At 36.1% G+C, this 18,176-nt stretch overlaps 1 protein-coding gene across 2 annotated transcripts in view; it reads right to left on the bottom strand.

Moving 5' to 3' along the window:
* Window positions 1-325: 325 nt before the first annotated feature.
* The window catches only part of ABHD18 (abhydrolase domain containing 18), a 24,350-nt gene continuing 6,499 nt past the window's right edge, over window positions 326-18,176 (bottom strand). Inside the window, exons 4-14 of one of the 2 annotated variants that reach the window (XM_075420956.1) lie at window positions 17,299-17,383; window positions 16,097-16,197; window positions 14,248-14,326; window positions 14,074-14,158; window positions 13,241-13,268; window positions 10,839-10,977; window positions 8,722-8,811; window positions 7,892-7,993; window positions 6,205-6,583; window positions 3,916-4,078; window positions 326-2,921 (exon numbers count right to left, since the gene is read on the bottom strand). In XM_075420956.1, coding sequence (XP_075277071.1) covers window positions 2,870-2,921; window positions 3,916-4,078; window positions 6,205-6,583; window positions 7,892-7,993; window positions 8,722-8,811; window positions 10,839-10,977; window positions 13,241-13,268; window positions 14,074-14,158; window positions 14,248-14,326; window positions 16,097-16,197; window positions 17,299-17,383 — 1,303 coding nt within the window. In that variant the 3' untranslated portion in view covers window positions 326-2,869. Of the gene's footprint in view, window positions 2,922-3,915; window positions 4,079-6,204; window positions 6,584-7,891; window positions 7,994-8,721; window positions 8,812-10,838; window positions 10,978-11,398; window positions 11,488-13,240; window positions 13,269-14,073; window positions 14,159-14,247; window positions 14,327-16,096; window positions 16,198-17,298; window positions 17,384-18,176 lie in introns of those variants that run through there. The other variant, XM_075420955.1, reaches the window with a different exon arrangement.

Here is an 18,176-nt window from a genome sequence, read left to right as displayed (position 1 = left end):
AGATATTGGACCCTTTTAAAAGTAGAAGGGATTTTAAATAAGTCCAGGAAATCTTAGCAGAATGAAGCCACTGAAAAGAAACGTATAAAATTGGAATCACAACGGTACCTTAATTAGATGATACAAGCTTATTTTGTTTACTAGGTACTGCATGTAGAACACCATGAAAGCGGTATCACTGTTTTTTACGTGAAGCTTTTATCTTGTACTCTAGATGAACTACTCAAGCTGTGATACTAGTAGGAATAAAAAGGATTACAGAGTGACAGTGAGATACATTTTTAATTCCTGTTAACAAGAAAGAAAAGAAAACCTCACACCTAGCTGTTTTTTAGGATTTTTATTGAAAAACATTAAACCCAAAAAATGATCAAGGCCAGTTTTACAATAAATTAAAGACATACAGAATGGCTTACCTGCTATTTGGATTTAGGGCAGGAATCTTATTCCAATATTTTTCTCACACAATTGCTGGATTAAAATCACATTCTCATTTAACATCAAAATGGATTATTAATAACACTGTCTTAGGATTTAACCTTAAAATCTCGTTTAAAAAGTCAGTTTTCCAAAGGTTAAAAACATCTAAACAGCAAGGTTCCCCTCTTCACAGACCAGCTGATAGCTTCCCGTGTCTGGTAACTGGCAGAAACAGATCAGAGCACTCATTTTTCCTTTTTGTTATTCTAACCTGAGACATTTCTTAAATGCTTCTTACTGGGCTTTTATATTTGGCAACATTACTTTAGTTACACAGCAAAGCATGCTTTCTCATTCTTGTCAGAGACCAGTCTTTCACTACTTATCCCAAAAGACACTCTCACAAACGGGAGTTACGTTAGCATAAATCTGCTTCTGTGAATAGCGTGCCCTTCTGACAAGTTAAACCTTGTTAGTAACATCATCAGAACACTAACCTCAGGATGTCAAGTTCCCATCAGTTGTGTAATTCCTAGTATTGTGCGCTTTGAAAATATTTATTTTGGCATATTCTACTTTGTAGCTTAGTTGATTTTTTTTTTTGTGCTTACTCCCCGCCTTACAAAACCCGTCTTTTCTCTCTTCCTCTTCTTCAAGCCCTTTCCCTTGCCACCAGTTATCTCCCTTTCTCATAGCTGAACAGAAACAGGACACAAAGCACACAAATACCTTTAAAATGTGAGATCTAAAAAAGTTCATGAACCGCAGACAATGGTCTTGTAAAACACTCTTAGCTGATGAATGAGCTTGTAGAACATAAACCCCATAAACCTTTTAGTATAGTATTCAAGCCTTCAATTTCAAATTTGTAAGCTTACTTATATTTGATTCCAGACATTCTAACATTCAGTGGTTTACTGTATTTAAATGTGTTAGTCACTTCACACTTGCTCCCAATATATATAAACCCAACACTATCTAAAGAAATTATGAAAACCCACTTGAAACAAGCAATTTAACTTTCAACAGAATATAACTTCTTTTTGCATTTTCAGTAAATTTGTATGTTAAATAATCTGGGTTATCACAAATTGTTGCACTTCAGTTTTACCTGAACTGTGCTGACTTCCAAGTGAACCTTGATTTCTTCCCAGTTACTAGTCCTATCTGCCAGACTAAAATTCAAGAGAATATATTTATATAAACTGAGCTTTGTTTGCTTTGTACTCTGCCTATTAAAAACCATTACGCTAACCACGGAGATCAATGAAGTTCTTGATCTGAAAGGTGCAGCAGTCACATATCCCGAGAAATGGTGATCAGCACTGTTTGTGTTTTCTGTTTGTTTCTGTGTAACTCTGGTCATCACTATACTAAAATCAATATTGAAGTGTTTCAGTTTTCAACTCCTCTGCAAACTAGCATTAAAAGAACGTTACAGAAGATTACCACAAAATAAGATGTGGACAGATACCACATAGAGCTGATGCATGACAACCTTTTATTCTACTGTAATTTGTTGACATTTTTGATTTGGATTTTCTTAAATGCATTCATAATCCTAACTTCTTATTTTCCATCCAATTAAAAAAAACAGTGTTGAAAAATAGGGAGCTAACCTGTTTTGATAACACTTAGTTCCACATACCTTTTTAATACCATACAGTGATCTGTATTTTGCATATCAGCGCTGAGTGCACTTTAAAAAGGACCCCTGGTGAAGTATTTCCAACAGGTCTTTATAGCACCGGTTTTATGAAACTGATCAATGAACTGCTACATGACTCTTGCGGAATGGCACGGTTTAATTCAGTGGCAGAAGAATCTCATGGACGCATTGAATGAAGACATCTCTCTCTAACTCTTCATTGAATTTTGAAGGTCGCTTTTGCAAGATTTGATGCTGCCCCTTCTATTAGAGCTCATTTTCAATTCATAATAGAGGAAATCAGTGACAAACACAACAGGCCGAGTGCTGGCAAAGCCATAGTACAACACAAAAGGAATAGCAAGGGGAGAAGGAAGCAAGAGGAAACCAAGGTACCTCGACAAACTAAATACACTAAACACAAGAGAGCATCTTAGCCCTATAGCACATTTTACAGTCTTTCAATACTTAGATTGGTCTGTTTTCAACTGATACACAACCCAGAATTTATTCAGAATTAAAGGAATACACAATGTGATTAAACATGAAGTACATGAACCATTCAAGAGCTAACAAATGCTGCCATTGTTTTCTCACAAGTAAAGCGGAAGCAAGTGTGTCAGAAAGGCATTTGGTTGAAATGAAAGTAATGCTGGTACTTCACCATTTTCGATAATTGTTACCTACAACAGTCAAAGTCAGTGACCATCTACCCAATGTTGCAAGAGGGTTGTTTTCCAAACATCAGTTCCAGTAAGCGGAAGTACAAATGAGATCAGTTTGAATACATCACGAAGATTTTTACACTGCATATTTCTGAAGAAAGCGGTCAAATGCATCATAAATCGCTTGTCTAAAACAAGGAAAAAAGAAAATAGTTTGTATAATTTGGGAAAGGGCAGACAAGTGGCATATTTCCATATATTTACAAATATATTTACAAAGATATCATCACAATTTTAAAACAGCTTTCAATAAAAACGTGATATTAGGTAGTCTTCTCTCCTTCACTTATTTCTGGGATCTCTCACTTCAAACCAGTAATATAGTTATGTTTCAGGAATGAGTGGGACTGTTTACCAACTTTAATATGAGTGCAAATGTGATCGGATTAGGAGTTTTCTACTCAAACATGCCAGGAAATGCATCAGAAACACATGCATAATTTATAGTTTTTGAGCAACTGCCATAAAATAAGGCTGAAGCTTTAGATAGCAATAAGCTAGTGGTTAGCACACCCTGACCTGGAATATTGCTATTCCTTTCCGTTCTTTCTTAGACCTCCTAAATGGGATGTATAATCTTACTAATTCCTTATATTTTAAAATTAACAGCACAAGTATCTAGCTTTTTAAAACTAAGGAACTGCATTTATGTAACTGATTTATGTAACTGTCTTCAGAAAGTCAACGCCTAGTATTACTAAAGCAGAAATTCAGGCAAGTACTACTCATTTACAGTCAAGCTTGTATTTTAATTCCCATCTTCAATTGTGTGACTTTGCAATACAACATAAGCTGTCACTGCTTTAAAAATATTTTCTTAGCGTCCAGTGAAAACTGGACTAACTAAAAGATTTTATAGGAAAACAGGAGTGAGAAGGATCATTCTTTTACCTTTGGCTTACTGAATGGTCTGAGCTATATTGCGCCTCATCTTTGTTCACAAAATGGAGATGTTGACATTCTCTTTAAATTATTTCAGATCCAGTAACTTGTTCGTCAAAGCACTAGTTGGTATTTATTGCTTTAGAGTAATTATAGACTTGCTTTTAGAAGAAAAATTATGTGTCTCAAAATTACGGTTTTAAGCTCTCAACTATTTTCAAACTTCCCTGTTTACCTTACCTGAAGAGTCCCTGTTTGAAGAGGTAGGCACTGACATGACCTCCATCCAGATACCTAATTTCACATCCAGGCCAGATTTCTTGAAGACTGCGCACCCCAGTTCGAGGAATATATGCATCCTCCTTAGCTTGTACAACTATGATTAAACTTGGGTCAACTGGAACTAAAGGAAAAAATCAAAATTGAATTCATCTAAGGGAAGAAATAGAAACACGTCAGCTGAGATTTCTGTTGTAAAAATGCTCGCTATTACGAAAAAAATTTGTCTATGATTTAACAAATTATTTTTTCAAAAGTCTCCAGCAGAATGTTATCTGGTTTTTGACATTACAGTAGTGAAGCCATCAGTAGAAAAACAAATTAATCAACTCTCTTCCCTCCCTTAAAGCAGAGAACTTCACAACTCTTTGAGGAATGACAGGAGAATTGTCTTTCCTCTTAACAACAAAACTCTGTAGCATTCAGGTTAGTTCTCTGAGATTTTTTTCAGCAAAAAGAACTAGGGGACATCGGAAATTCAATGGAGTGGAAGCTTTGTATAATTTTTTTCCTCAAGGAGAGGAAAAAAGACAACTTTTCATATGAGACGTCAGATAGTGCAGTATATGTTCACTTTCTTTTCTGTTTCCTACATGTTTTAGTTACAACATAAAAATCCCAACATATTGTTACATACATTTTTTACTCATAACCAGAACTGCACCGATCAGATTACTAACAGGAGTAACACCAAAATGATGTTGAGAAAAATAACACCAAAATGATGTTGAATGCAGAACAGTTCTCTCTTCACAAAGAATATACGTGGTATGGTAAACAGTGACCAGCCAAGATGTTTGACAATGGAGTGTCACAAATAATTTAGACCCTCTCCTTTCATATACACCAGATCATGCATAGAGGATATGGAATGCTAAGACAGATTCTAATCTTCCACTCACTTTTCTATGAAATCTGAATGTTAGGCAGATTTTCTGAAGCTCCTCTCTAGACACACTCCAAGGATACCCTGGGCAGGGGACACAATGTCTCCCAGAGCATGAAGAGACCTTGGAGACGACTGACACGAAGGACTACATCACTTTGACAAGTGCATTACGATCACAGATCCTCTTAAGTTTCAAGAAAGGTCAATGCCTTAGCCAAGTGATACCTGCATAAGTGTCTAGATAAACAAGAATGTCTGTACTTAGAATAAACTTTACAGGTGTTTTTCTGTCTACTGAAATAACTTTTAAAGCTTTAAGGAAAGCACTTCACTGGTACTGTCACAAAACATCCCCGGCTAGTAGCTATCTGGGACATCATCCAAGTCAAGAAATCTATGTTAGTGTAGAAATCTTTTGATTATTTTATGGGTTTTTTTTTAACATTTACCAGTGCAGTACTGAATGCCAGAATTAAACGATGAGGTGGCACAGGGTCTCAGTGTCAAGAATGTTTTGACATTGAAAGACAACTCTGTCAGAAACCCGTCTGAAGTCCAAGTACGTTCTAGGACATGCTGAGAGTCCTCAGTGGGTACATGCACAATCGAACCATTTTTTGTGAATGAACTGCCACAAAAGTAATTCCAAGCCTCCACTCCAGCAAAACCCTTTCAATCAGCTTTAGGAAGAAATAGCTTGCTTGCACAGCCTGCAAGTGGGCTGCTGAAAGGGATTTGTCCTAGATGCCAAGAAACCCAGGTTAATCAGGTTTATGGCTCACTGGGCTACAGCTCCCTCTACATGCTGCCCCTGTCTTGGGAAACACTATATTCACCAGACTGCATTGTCCCAGAAGGACTTCTATGCATTTTTACCGGTCACACTTGCTTAAAAGTATCATTCAAGCTTGGTTCTCAGCTATGTAGGCTACTTTCTGTCTGAAGCTGGTATCAGATTTCTACTTCATGAGATTTACTTGAATCTGCTTGAAAAACCTTATTAGCAGATTAGATCTAAATATTATTCACATCACATAGATGTTTTGTTCTTTTAAATAATACAAATCTGCACTAACTCATATCTGAAAATAGCCACAAGAAGGCACAGAAAAAAAATGAGCAAAGATACTGAAAGGCAAATTTTTAATTCACTTTATCATTACCTGGCCATTAAGAAGAAAGAGAAAAACAATTCGGAAATGGAGTGGTAAGCAGATGCTACTGAATAACATTCAAGATACTTTCATATTTCAGCTAAGGTGCCAGCGGGTTCACACATTGGAGAACAAAGAAAACACCTTTCTTTCCACTGTATTTTACTCAGTTTTCCAAATGGCACATTAAAACAACTAAATACATACCTGAGAAGTTAGCTACGTGGGTACATTCATCCATTACTCCTTTCATGAACCTTAAGGATTCTCTCTGTAAAGTATCACTCTTTCTTCTTTTATTTATCCTGTATCCTTGTGGGCTGGTTAAGTTTTTATTGCAGTTGCTACTGGTTGAAAACGTTTGATTTATGCACTGCATTTTAGGAGCATCTTGCATTAGGAGTCTTTCTGATGAGGCACTTAGAGTACTTTTATTTGTGGTAAAGCTGTGAACAGCTTCTTCAGATACAGTCTTATTCAAGGAATCAAGGTCAAACATTCTGGAAGTCACATCCACATCCTCCAGACTGTCCACACTGTCAGGGAAGTTTTTAACAAATTCTTGTCCCATCTTGAAAGAATCCGTCTAAACAAAGACAACTGGTCATTTATTAAGCGCTTCTCCTTTAAATCAGTTGGTTAATCTTATTTTTATGATCAACACAACATTAAAATAAAAGAAGAAAAAAAGATACAAACAGCACTGCTCACAGTACTTGTTACTTTCAGCCTGCACGTCACACTCAATTAAATCCTGATCATCAATCACAACCTCTTGATAACTTCATTCTACATTTCTGTCAGCTAAAAAAATGCAGGAAATACTTACATAGCAGCCTATGATACAAATGTTTGGTTTTAACTCTATATTAAACCCTGAATTTATAATTGCAGACATTTAAGTTTAAATTTCTGGGCAATAAACGTGACCAGGTCTAATGTTAGGTTTCAGACTGAAAAATCTACTGTCTCTAAATACTCGGAAGACACAAGCTGACCATCTTGAAATGTTTCTTCTTTTCATTTTGTCTGCTCCATCAGTGTTACTGGAGTATATTTTACTTAAAATGGCAAGCGCCTAAGTAACTGTCTGCAACCCAGCCCCTCTTCTCCTGTCATAAGATATTTGAAAAAGGACAGTCACAAAGCAAAAAATCTTAGGAAAAAAGTTATCTATCAAAAATGGCTAGAAGACAGTGTTGCAACATATAGGCAATTCTCAAAAAGTTGTAACTCCAATCTGAAAGAGCAGTGAGGCAACAAAATTCCCCTTGGGAAGAGTCTTTCAACCCTAGTCAGAAAGAGTCAAGAAAACAAGGAGCTAATTACAAAAGCTCTACCTCATGTTTATCCCAACTGCCCCTGCAATAAAAGTCCAAAGCTGAGGGAAGGCTAGCACCACACACAGAAACAGAAATGGAGAGACCTAGCACTGTAACTAGAAAAGGAACTTAATGTTGCTACATATTAGAAATATTCTACAGCACCGAATATTTGGAAGCAATTGCTTCAAAGGGCAATAAATCATGTTTTTATATTTACATGCCATTTACATGGTTTTCCAGACTATAAAGCCAGTTACTGGGAAATATTATCTACACTTTCAATATTTTGACTAAATTTATTTTATGTTGCAGATTACACTAAGTGCGGTCACAGAAAAAACTTGTAGCAAGGGCTATACTTAAAACACATTGTACAACCAAAACATTAGCTTCTGTTTTTCAGCAGGTTTTCCTTCAAAGATTAAATTTACCAAAAGCATAAGGAAACAACAGGCAAACACGTTTTAGTTAACAATTGGCTATTCTTACTAGAAGTAAAAAGAAATTACATTATTTGTTAGATTTGCACATCTAAATATTAGCAAATAGGGAAAATAAACTATACTTACACCACAGTATTCAAGCATTTTAATGATTTCTTCTTCATAAACAGTTTGCGTGAAATACTGTTTCTCTAGCTCTCTCCAGTTCACTGCCTTGCTCAGCACACCCTGAGATTATAAACACAAGCATCGGTACACAAGTAAAACACACAGATCACTCTAAAATTATGATACACAGAGAAAATTGATCTGTTCCTCTCTGTGATTTGATTTTTCCAGTGGACTTCTGCCCAAGTTTCCAGATAACCCTTAGAATTATTAGAATCAAAGCGTAAGCACATACTGTAACGTAAGACATGGAAACCCACCTCCTTTTAAACAACAAATGAGAAAGGCAGAGAGAGAAAGGCAGAGAGGAGAAAGCAGTCCCACCTGGGGTTTACACACATCTAGACTGGGCTAAACCAATGATGGGTGTCAAAGCCAGTCTATTCATTCACCTACCCTGGCAGCAGTCATAAAAACAGGTGCCCTTGATGGTAGCAGGAGCATTATCACCTAACTATTTAAGCCAGGCTTTGAGCTGAAGAAAACATATTTTCACAGCTTGCTTCCTCACCTTCCTAAATTCAGATCAGGACTCTAATCACTGTCCCACAGACCAGCTCCAGCCTCTGATTTGGTACACGGGCCACTAAAGTAGCACAAAGTTACCTTCTTTATCATGTGTTGTATACCCTGAAGGTATACAAGGTGGGGTTTGCCACTAGTCACTAGTAGATGCCAAAGGGTGATGAATTGCCCTAACTGAAAAGGTGAATGTGGCCAACCTAGATCTTTTAACTTAGATATCTGATTACACTCCAGTATATTAACAAAAATATATGTTTAATTACCGTAGTAAAGACTGCAGAAGCTGTTGACCAGGAAAGACACGGAATCAATGGCAATGGTTTAGGCCAGTTTGTCACTGCCAGTGAAGCCATCTAGAATCAAAGGCACCTCTTAAATATTTTAATATTGAATTCACAACATGGTAAAAAGAACTCTCCTATCTTCAATTTACTTACTTATACAGTATCAAACAAATATACAGTGCAAAAGCAGTTAAGGACTGTAGTAGCTGGATATACTTTCATCTATGTAGAAGATACAGCCTATTCTTCAACTACTTCCCTAACAATAAACATCGCTCTGGATAGGACTAATTTCAAGGCTGAACAGGTTCTTGTTATAAGAATTCCCAATGGAATATTTATTCTGACCTCTTAAGTTGTTTAAAACCGTGAAAAACATCCATAAAGCCTTTTCATCAAGCTCTTGCAAGTTTATTTGAAGGCAAAATTAAGGCAATATATAGAAGGACTATTTAAAATTCTGTACTTTTAAGATCTGCATACTGTAAACAAAGGTGGTGGAGAAGTAATTCAGCATCTTAAGTGGACTCTTTTTCTGTCCTTTAAAGTTTAAATTATTATTTTTACATCAGTTCTTGAACACATTTGTGTGAATATTCTGTTTATCCCAGAAAAAAAAAACAAAGAAACTCAACATACAGAAGTTCCCTATACGGTATGTTCTTGCCAAGTTTTATTTCATTGTTCTAAACTAAACAACAATGTAAAACCCCTAATATAAAATACCCCGTGTCTGTGCCAGATGGTCTAATAAATGGATTTATACAACTGAACTATAACTCTATTCTAATTCTTTTTTATTAATAAAAAGTTGCAAGGACACCACATATTTACGTTTTGATAGCCAGAAAGTCTTCCTTTTTGTTCCAGCTCTCCCCATCAGTAGAACTGAATTAACACTACCTGCCTTCTGTTGTAAAACACATTCTAAAGATGATCAACATAGAACATGGTTCATTTCTCTGGTTCTTAATTGTACCAGAAGTCCTATAAGTAAGGACTAACCAAAAAATGTATATTCCCGAACTACGAAAAAAATTTCAACAGAGTTTCCAAACTCACTCTCTCAGATCTTGCCTCCTTCTATACCCACGCTGCATATGACCATTGGTATAGGATACAGTACTCGGTTATTCCCATAGCATTTGCACAGCATTTGAAGTGTCCTGCATGGTTAGGGGTGGATATACCAGTTTGAGAATTCCAATCCAACTTACAAATAAGACAGGGAAGAGTTTAACACAAAAGTTATTATTTCAACAGGCTGATGTTTATGTAAATCAAAGGTGTTTTGTACATTTATGACATTTAGACTTATAAAATTTGGTTTTGGGGGGAAATTATTTTCTTTTCAGTAGACATTACCATTACCAACGTTATTTACTTAGCTCCTAACAACAAACAAGGATCAGCAAAACAGATGTATGTTGTTTTAGTAAGTTTTGTACCTGTGTCTCACAGACCAATGATTATCTGTAGACACCAGCAGTAATATTTTAACTGTGTATTAGTCTTTCAAGCATCTTACTAACACACTGCTGGTTTAGTTTGAATATACACGGTGTTATACACAAAACGTTATCCACTTCACCACAGAAATCTTCTCTAATCAATACCAATGATTGGGGAGAAAAAGATGACTTGAGAACAGAACTGACACCAGAAGTCATTTCAGTTACAACATGCCTACAAAGAGGATCATTTCACACAATGCCTTCAAACACAAAAGTTTAAACAAGAAGAATGGAGTAAAAATGGAAAACTAGCAATTGATGAGTACAGACCTTCTTTCAGAAAACATTTACACACAACCCTTGAGGAAAAAACATAAATTATGTGAGAAGCTTATATTCATAGTAAGCCTGTCGGGAGATGGCTGACAAATGGCTCCACGACTTGTCAGTACTTATTGAGTATTATGTTAATTCAGCACCAGAGAACATGAGAATTGCCAACAATTGTTTTCTAATGACTCTAAATGTTTATTTTAAAGTAATTCCAAGAGGAACACTATAAAACAAATTATTTTCATATGCTAAGTGATCAAATTAGAAGTTAAAACAAAAAATTACTGAACAGGAAATATAAAATCTTACATGTCCTCCCATGGATATTCCAGTCATCCCTAGTGGTCCATAGCCTTCTCTCTCTAGCCAGTGCAAAAGAGCTGCCGATTCTAGAACAAGAGCTCCTCCCATCACAAACAGGTCCGAGACATTTTTTAAACATGACCGTCTTTTCTCCCCAGAAAAGGAAAATACAGGATTTATTTTCTAAGATTAGATTTTGACAATTCTATATTCTATACATACTTTCACACAAAGCACACTCCCAGAGAATTTTGGAGCTGAACTCCTGTTGATTCAACAGGAGAAAAAGCAAGCCCAGATTCTTTGGCACTTGCACTTTTTCATCTAAATGAGTACTAGGAATAGACACCTGCTAAGCTTCTAGTGTAATATCACTGACAGCCTGGTCTGCTAGAAATAGATACTACCAACATTAGAATCTCATTCATAGTAATCTCCTGTCCTGTAAAGTTATAACGGATCTTTCAGAAACAGAATCAAAGTGATACAGTCTTAGACATAGACTATCTCATTTGCAGAAACAATTATTTTTTCTTTTTTTTTTTTTTTTTTTTTTTCTTATTTACCTGGTTTACATCATTGAAAAATTGCACACAACATTTGAAGAGCAATCAGTATGTCAGCTTTGGAAGCACTCATCAGTGTCACTGTAAGACTGAAATTGTAAAGTGGGAAGTTTGTCACGATACTGAGAAATTCATGTAGTGTACTGCAAAGCATTAAAATACAGAAGAAAAAAAAAAAGTAGAAAGCTATTCCGTTGAACCATCAGAGGGACTCTCAAAAAGTGAAAAAAACCCCCATATTTTACAGAGCAATTAATACACCTCTAACCTGGGGAGGAGGGATTGTGTATTCTCAGTCTCATACAGTCAGGTTACAAAATGCTACTGGCTGCTTCTGCCAGCACACAATCACATCTGAGACACCCTGAAGGAAAAAAGCTTACTGTGCAAGTCACAGGAGAAGTGAGCGTAGCTGCTGCAGACTAGTGTTTATACGCTAACGTAATTCTTTCCTACAGCTTTGTTTATGAGATTCCTCAGCCCTCTCCAGCTGCTGTATTTATTAAACACTGTTACTAGCATATTAACTAAAACCACTACTGCTGCTTTGTAACCATGTATCAAAGAGTGACAATGACTAGCTGGGGTATTAGATTGAGCACTCCCCTTTCTCTACATCACGCAGATAGTAAGCTGTCAGGCTACACAACTGAGAACAGAGTTAGAAATATCCTCATCAAAATATTTAATTTGTTCTTCTGCATCAGATCCTCAATAACTGGGGAAAAAAAAACCAATGGATGTATTCCAGCACACACTCTCTCCTGTCATTTTCCTATAATCTCACGCTTCTAAATGCAATTTTATATATATACATATATATATCTGTTTAAGCAGTTTTCTTACCAAAAAAGCAAATTTACAGCAATCATCTTAGTTGGTAAATGTAAGTCATTTCTTTTAAAAAGTGGTTCTTATGCCATAATAAATAAAATTCAGCATCTGCTTTGAAAAAATCTAGTAACTATTTTTTTAATTAAAATTTTCTACTTAAAAGCATTTTTCTTTAAAGTTTTTGGATTTAGGACACCCAAATGCTGAAATGTAAATAAAATCTAGAATATCTAACATGCTGTAGTGTAAGACAGCGCTCCTGGTGAAGTCCTAATAGAACAGACAGGTTTAAAAATTTCAGCTTTAAAAACAAATCACCTTCTATGCACCTTCTACTCATGTTAAATGTCCATGTTAGGATTAAAAAGGATTAAAACACCAACTTCTATTTGCACTTTAAGAAATAGAACCACAGCTTTGCTTCAGATACATATCTTGTTGAATTCTGTTCACACTCCACTAATTTGGAAAGAGCGAAAAGCAAAACACCAGGACTGCCTAATTAGGCTTCTAAATTCACATTTAAGAAACTGAGGGAGCCAAGTCCTGTAAAATACTGAACACTGCATAGTTTTCACTAACAAACAAGCAACACCAGATTTATTTACATATCTCATTGTAAATCTTTAAAAAAAACTTGGAAAAGAAAAATCTTAGCAATTATAACAGGAAGGTTATTCACAGTTGACTGAAATATGATTGCGGCATTTGTATATGGATCGTTGTGAATCAGGAAAATAAACTGGTACTTGCTTGCATTCATACAACTTGCTTGCATCTCACTCTATACTGCAAGTTCATCTTGTGCAAACTTTCCTGATCACTGTGATCTCTTAACACCAAAAAATGAAAAAGCAGCCTAGTAAAAGGTAGACAATTTCACATTAGCAGGTTATAAGTGGTCCATGCTAATAAGCTATCAAAGTTTATACTACTTTGAGCTTATTGAGGAAAAAAAAAGTGGCATTCTGAAAAGACAGTATCCATGAATACAATGGTAATACTTACAACTGATCCTTAGGTTTTCTACAGCCATGTAGAAGATTCAAGTTAAAGAAAGTAAAAAATTTCTATACAAAAACTGGTAATTGAAATAAAAAATAAAGTAAAATAAAATAAATCACATGCATAAATAGCACACTGATTAATTACAATTTGGAACTTAAATTTCCAGTGTTTAACTGGAACTAAATCAAATTAAATGCAGTTTGATGATGTAGTTTGCAACATAAGATTTTACTTTTGTCAGGCATATGAGTAGGATAAAAGTGTAAGCAGAGATTCTATTTAATAAAACAGGGTAACAGTGTTATAGAACTTACTGATGAGTTGATGACAGGACAGCACTTAATTTTTTTATTTTTTTTTAAAGCAGATCTTAAATGGTAGTAGTAAGTTTCTAAAAAGTACCTGAGGTACCAAAGAGTTGCATTTGAGAAGGGAAGGCAGGAGAGGCAATTTTCTTTTCTGTCATTAATATATTCAGAAGGCACACAGTATGAAGTAGAACAAATGCATGGTTTTCACTCTGTCACAGCTAAAGAAATCATATCAGTACACAGATTCATATCAGAACTCTTACTCTAATGACCAAAGTAAGAAGCTGTCAAAGACATTTTCCAAAAAACAGAAAAGCAATACTTGCTGTAAAAGTAGGATATTGTATTAACTGTGCTCTACACTGTATTTCGTGCAACGGTCATACTTCGCTCTTTGCTTGTATCCACTGAAAAGTCCACTGGAAATTGATCCATAAAGTAGATACTATACCAGTGTAGTAAGTGTTGTACCTTCCAGAGACAACATTGAGAATAAGCACATTGCTTTCCACAAAAGGATATAGTAAGGATTTTCTAGCAATAGGGAAGCCATGCAGGCTTCTTTAATCATTGGGCGTGCCATTAATGCGCGTCTCCTCCAGAAGTGCTAAAGATAAGACACAAAAACATATATTAAGATAAAATCTGACTATTTAATTTCTCAACAATAATCAATTTTACATTCTACATACTTACATGATCTCCAGTGCCTGCTAAATGAATGCAAACAGGTCTGTGCTTGCTATTCCATCTTCTGGGTATGATGAACTGAAATCTATAAGAAACAAACACCTATTTTAGCAAAGCAAGTATATCTATTTACAAGCTGCACCAGCCAAATTAATCGGGGGGGGGGGGGGGGGGGGGGGGGCGGCAGAGGGGAGACAGAATAAAGTATTTTCATAACCCACACAGGCAAACTACCAGTGATTCAGCAATATAATTTTTCATAAATACATCCAGCAAAGAAAGGAATCCATAACTAGGACCGAATAAATGCCGAACAAGAAAAGTAGCCAAGCTGAAAGATTATGTCCCTAAAAAAACCCACTACCTCATTATCACAATTTAAATATTGCAGAGTAGAGAAGTGGAACTTCAGATAAAAAGCAACCTAAACAAGTATGACTAGCTCTCCTATGCAGCATTGCCATTTTTCTTCTGAGGGAACAACAGCTGAAACTGAAGATTAAGATGAGCAATACATTTACATTTTTAACAAAAACCAAAACCCCAACAAGCAAACCATGAAACTATTCTACAGACCCAACATCATTCACTTAACGTCTTCTGCTGCTACCCAAGTTATTTACAGAGTAACTACTGTGAAGACAAAAAAAAAAAATCACTTCCAAGCCACTGGCATTTTCCCCACAAGAGGGAGCACTGTTACCCACAACAGTCACATTTCAGAAAAAAATATTCACACAATGCACAACGATCTTAAGGGAAATTTGTAGAGCACTTCAAAACTGTAACAATACTGTCCAATGTAACAATTGGCATAACTTGACTACAAACTGTAAGAGAACATAGATAAGGAAACAATCAGGATACTATATTTTCCAGTATGGTACTAATTAGTCCAATAATGTTGAGAGACAGTTTCTCTCTCTAACCAGTGGAGAAGTGGAAGACAACTAGTATTTTGACTATCAAACTTTTTCTGACATTCCTTAGGGTTACATGTTTAAGTACACATAAACCCACTAACCAGTAAGACTGATAAAATTGACAATGCCAGTACCAACTTGAGCCGACAAACTTCTACATTTCAGTTTTAAGATACTAAACAAAGCTTGGAAAAAAAAATGCATCATGAAAGTTGAGCTCAAAACTAAAAGTAAACAGAAATTTTGTTCCCTTTCCAAACCCACTCCTCAACTGCAAAGCAGCATTAGTGCGAAAGCAGCAAAAATGCCATTAGGTATCTTCCAACTGTTAGGGATCATCCATCTTTCTGTGAGGATGGGGTTTTTTTGGCTTGCCAAGTAAGCAAGGCACCAGATTCTCTTGTTACAATTAAATGAATTTGCTGCTTCAGTATACACACAGTATTTTTGTATTCAATGTAAATAGAAGGCTGGAGTCATTCCTGCAAATACAGTATAACATGCTTCTTTCATATAAACAGTTTCTCCTACTATGTATAAACCTAACAGCTACCATCCTGGCTATAGTCTCCTTCATTTCCAACAACCTGCTCATTTGGAAGAAAAGAAACAAATAATTTAAAAACTCCCAGGGTATTCCACAGCATTGTGAAATACGATTTCAACACTTTAAAAAAAAAAAATATCCCCTAGCAAAGAGCATACTTTGCTAGGGGACTTTTTTTTTATTTACACACAGATTAAGCTATCACATGAATAAGATTTATTTTCACTTTTGAGACCCAAATCTTATCTCAACACACAAATACAAAAAACAGTTTGAAATATTTCACAGATAGTTTGTATTAAATCACAATAAAACTACTTATAGACCATTCTTATTTCTCTGCAGTACTAGTTTCAGAAAGAAAACACGACTTGGTTTCTCTTACCTTGCTACAAGAGATTCAACTGGCAGGATACCTGGGACATAATGAGCCAATGGAGAAATGAAGTGCCCCTCAAGGATTCTACAGTCCGATTGCTCCTCAACCTACAGAGAGAATGGGATGATAGCAGTATATTTTACGTCAATGTTTAACTTGCTCTGAAAGCCAGTCTCTTAAAGAAGAATAATTGTATGTTACAGGATAAAAATGTACTTAAAAAAACCCAAAGCTGAGTTCTATTTCAAACATAAGGATACATGTTACCAACACAGTCAAAACATTTGTTTGAAACTTTTTCTGACCTATTAAAGGAATCAAGGAATAAAGTGTAATGCTGTCCTGTTTTAAATAACTTCAATAACACATACTAAGTTTCGAGCATTTTTTGAGCTTTAAGATCTGACATCTCGCCTACCCAACTACTGCATTACTGGGGAAAAAAATATAACAGTATCTGTACAGTCACTGCTTTATTCTCTCACTTTCCTTTTGTTCTCTGCTAGCAGCCAATGTGACTGCTCATTTTCCCATCCGTTCAAACCCCATTTCACATTTTTGCCATTGCCTCCTAATTCTATTCACAGCAGTTTAATAAAAAAAAATTTCAAAACAGCAAACTGTTTAAGTATTTAGCTTGCCACAGCACTGACCACCAGTGCATTTATTTGACTTTTGAACTTATCTTCATTTCTGACCCACTATTCACACTTTCTAGATTGAAAAATCCTCAGGGCAATTATTCTGTGCCTCACTTGGAAGCACAGGGCCTCCTTTTTCCAATGAGAGCATTTGAGAACTCACACTACATTGATTTCTTTTGCCTCTACAGCCTCACTTCCTCTTCCCTCACAGATAAATTCTAATGTCCTTTTCCTGATACAGAGCAACTGGGAACACCTGTGAAGTCAGTTAATGCCACCTGTTAGAAAACTGGTGATCAGCAAAAGCTAACTGAATATTGTCAGAGGTGCATTCACCACCCTATCTTTAGGTACTCCCTAGCTCAAGTCCCCAGTTGCCAGTCCCAGCAGCAAGTCATGCTGTGATAAAATCAAACATCAGGAAAACGTAGATTTCACATGACATCAATATTCAACTCTTCTATTCTATAAAAGCGGCCTGGTAAGTACTAAGTTGATTCCACCTTTATATACTACCAGGAAAATAAATTTAGTTAAACTGCATCATCTCTTTCTTTTAAGTACCTTGTCAATGAACACTGGGTAATCTTTCGAAACCAGCGTCTGGCATTTTTCCCTGTTCCCAATAATCTTTCTGAATTCAAATATTCTGTTGAAAGGAAACAAGTAGAGAAGGTTCAGCTTTTAATATATATAAAAATTTCAGGAACTAATGTAAGCCACAAAGAAAATAAAAATGATGAAGGCAGCTTTGCATGTACAGATTAATCAGGCTACCATAGCGTAAGTATATAAGAACGTTTTGAAGTTTTTTTTTTTAAAAAAAAAAGCTCAGGTACACTGCTTTGCACAGCTCTTAAACGGTATTTTACACCTGATATGTTGAAAACTTCTGTCATTTTTCAGGGCCAGATGAAGACATAGCAACCCCCTACACTTACACATCCTTGTAGCTACATTGAGGCAATACAGACTGAATGGGTGAAAAACAGGCTTGACTGCCAACATCAAAGTGTAGTTGCCAGTGATCCGAAGTCTAGCTGGAAATAAGTTACTAGCAGCACTTAGGGAAGTTCATGAATAACACAAACCGGAGGGTGAGGTTGACAGCTGGAAGGCAGGACTACTATTCCAGACAACCTGGATAAGCTGGAGGAACAGGTCAACAAACATCCTAAAGCTCAACAATGTAACCACAAAATCTTGTGCCTAAGAGAAAATAGTCCCGTGCAACAATACAGGCTGGGATCTTCCCAGCTAGGTATCAGCTCTGCTGGAAAAGGCATGAGGTTTCCAGTGGACAGCAAACTGAACACGAGTTCGCAGTGCATCCTTGCAGCCAGGAAGACCAATGGCATACCCTCTGCATTTAGCAAGAGGGCAGTCAGCAGGTCAAGGGAACGGGGTTTGCGTTGCCTGGGGAACTAAGGGGCAAATCCAGT

This window comes from Opisthocomus hoazin, chromosome 5, assembly GCF_030867145.1.
Source record: "Opisthocomus hoazin isolate bOpiHoa1 chromosome 5, bOpiHoa1.hap1, whole genome shotgun sequence".
NCBI lineage: Eukaryota > Metazoa > Chordata > Aves > Opisthocomiformes > Opisthocomidae > Opisthocomus > Opisthocomus hoazin.
Note: the sequence above shows the minus strand (reverse complement) of the source record. Positions and strands in the feature narration are given on the sequence as shown.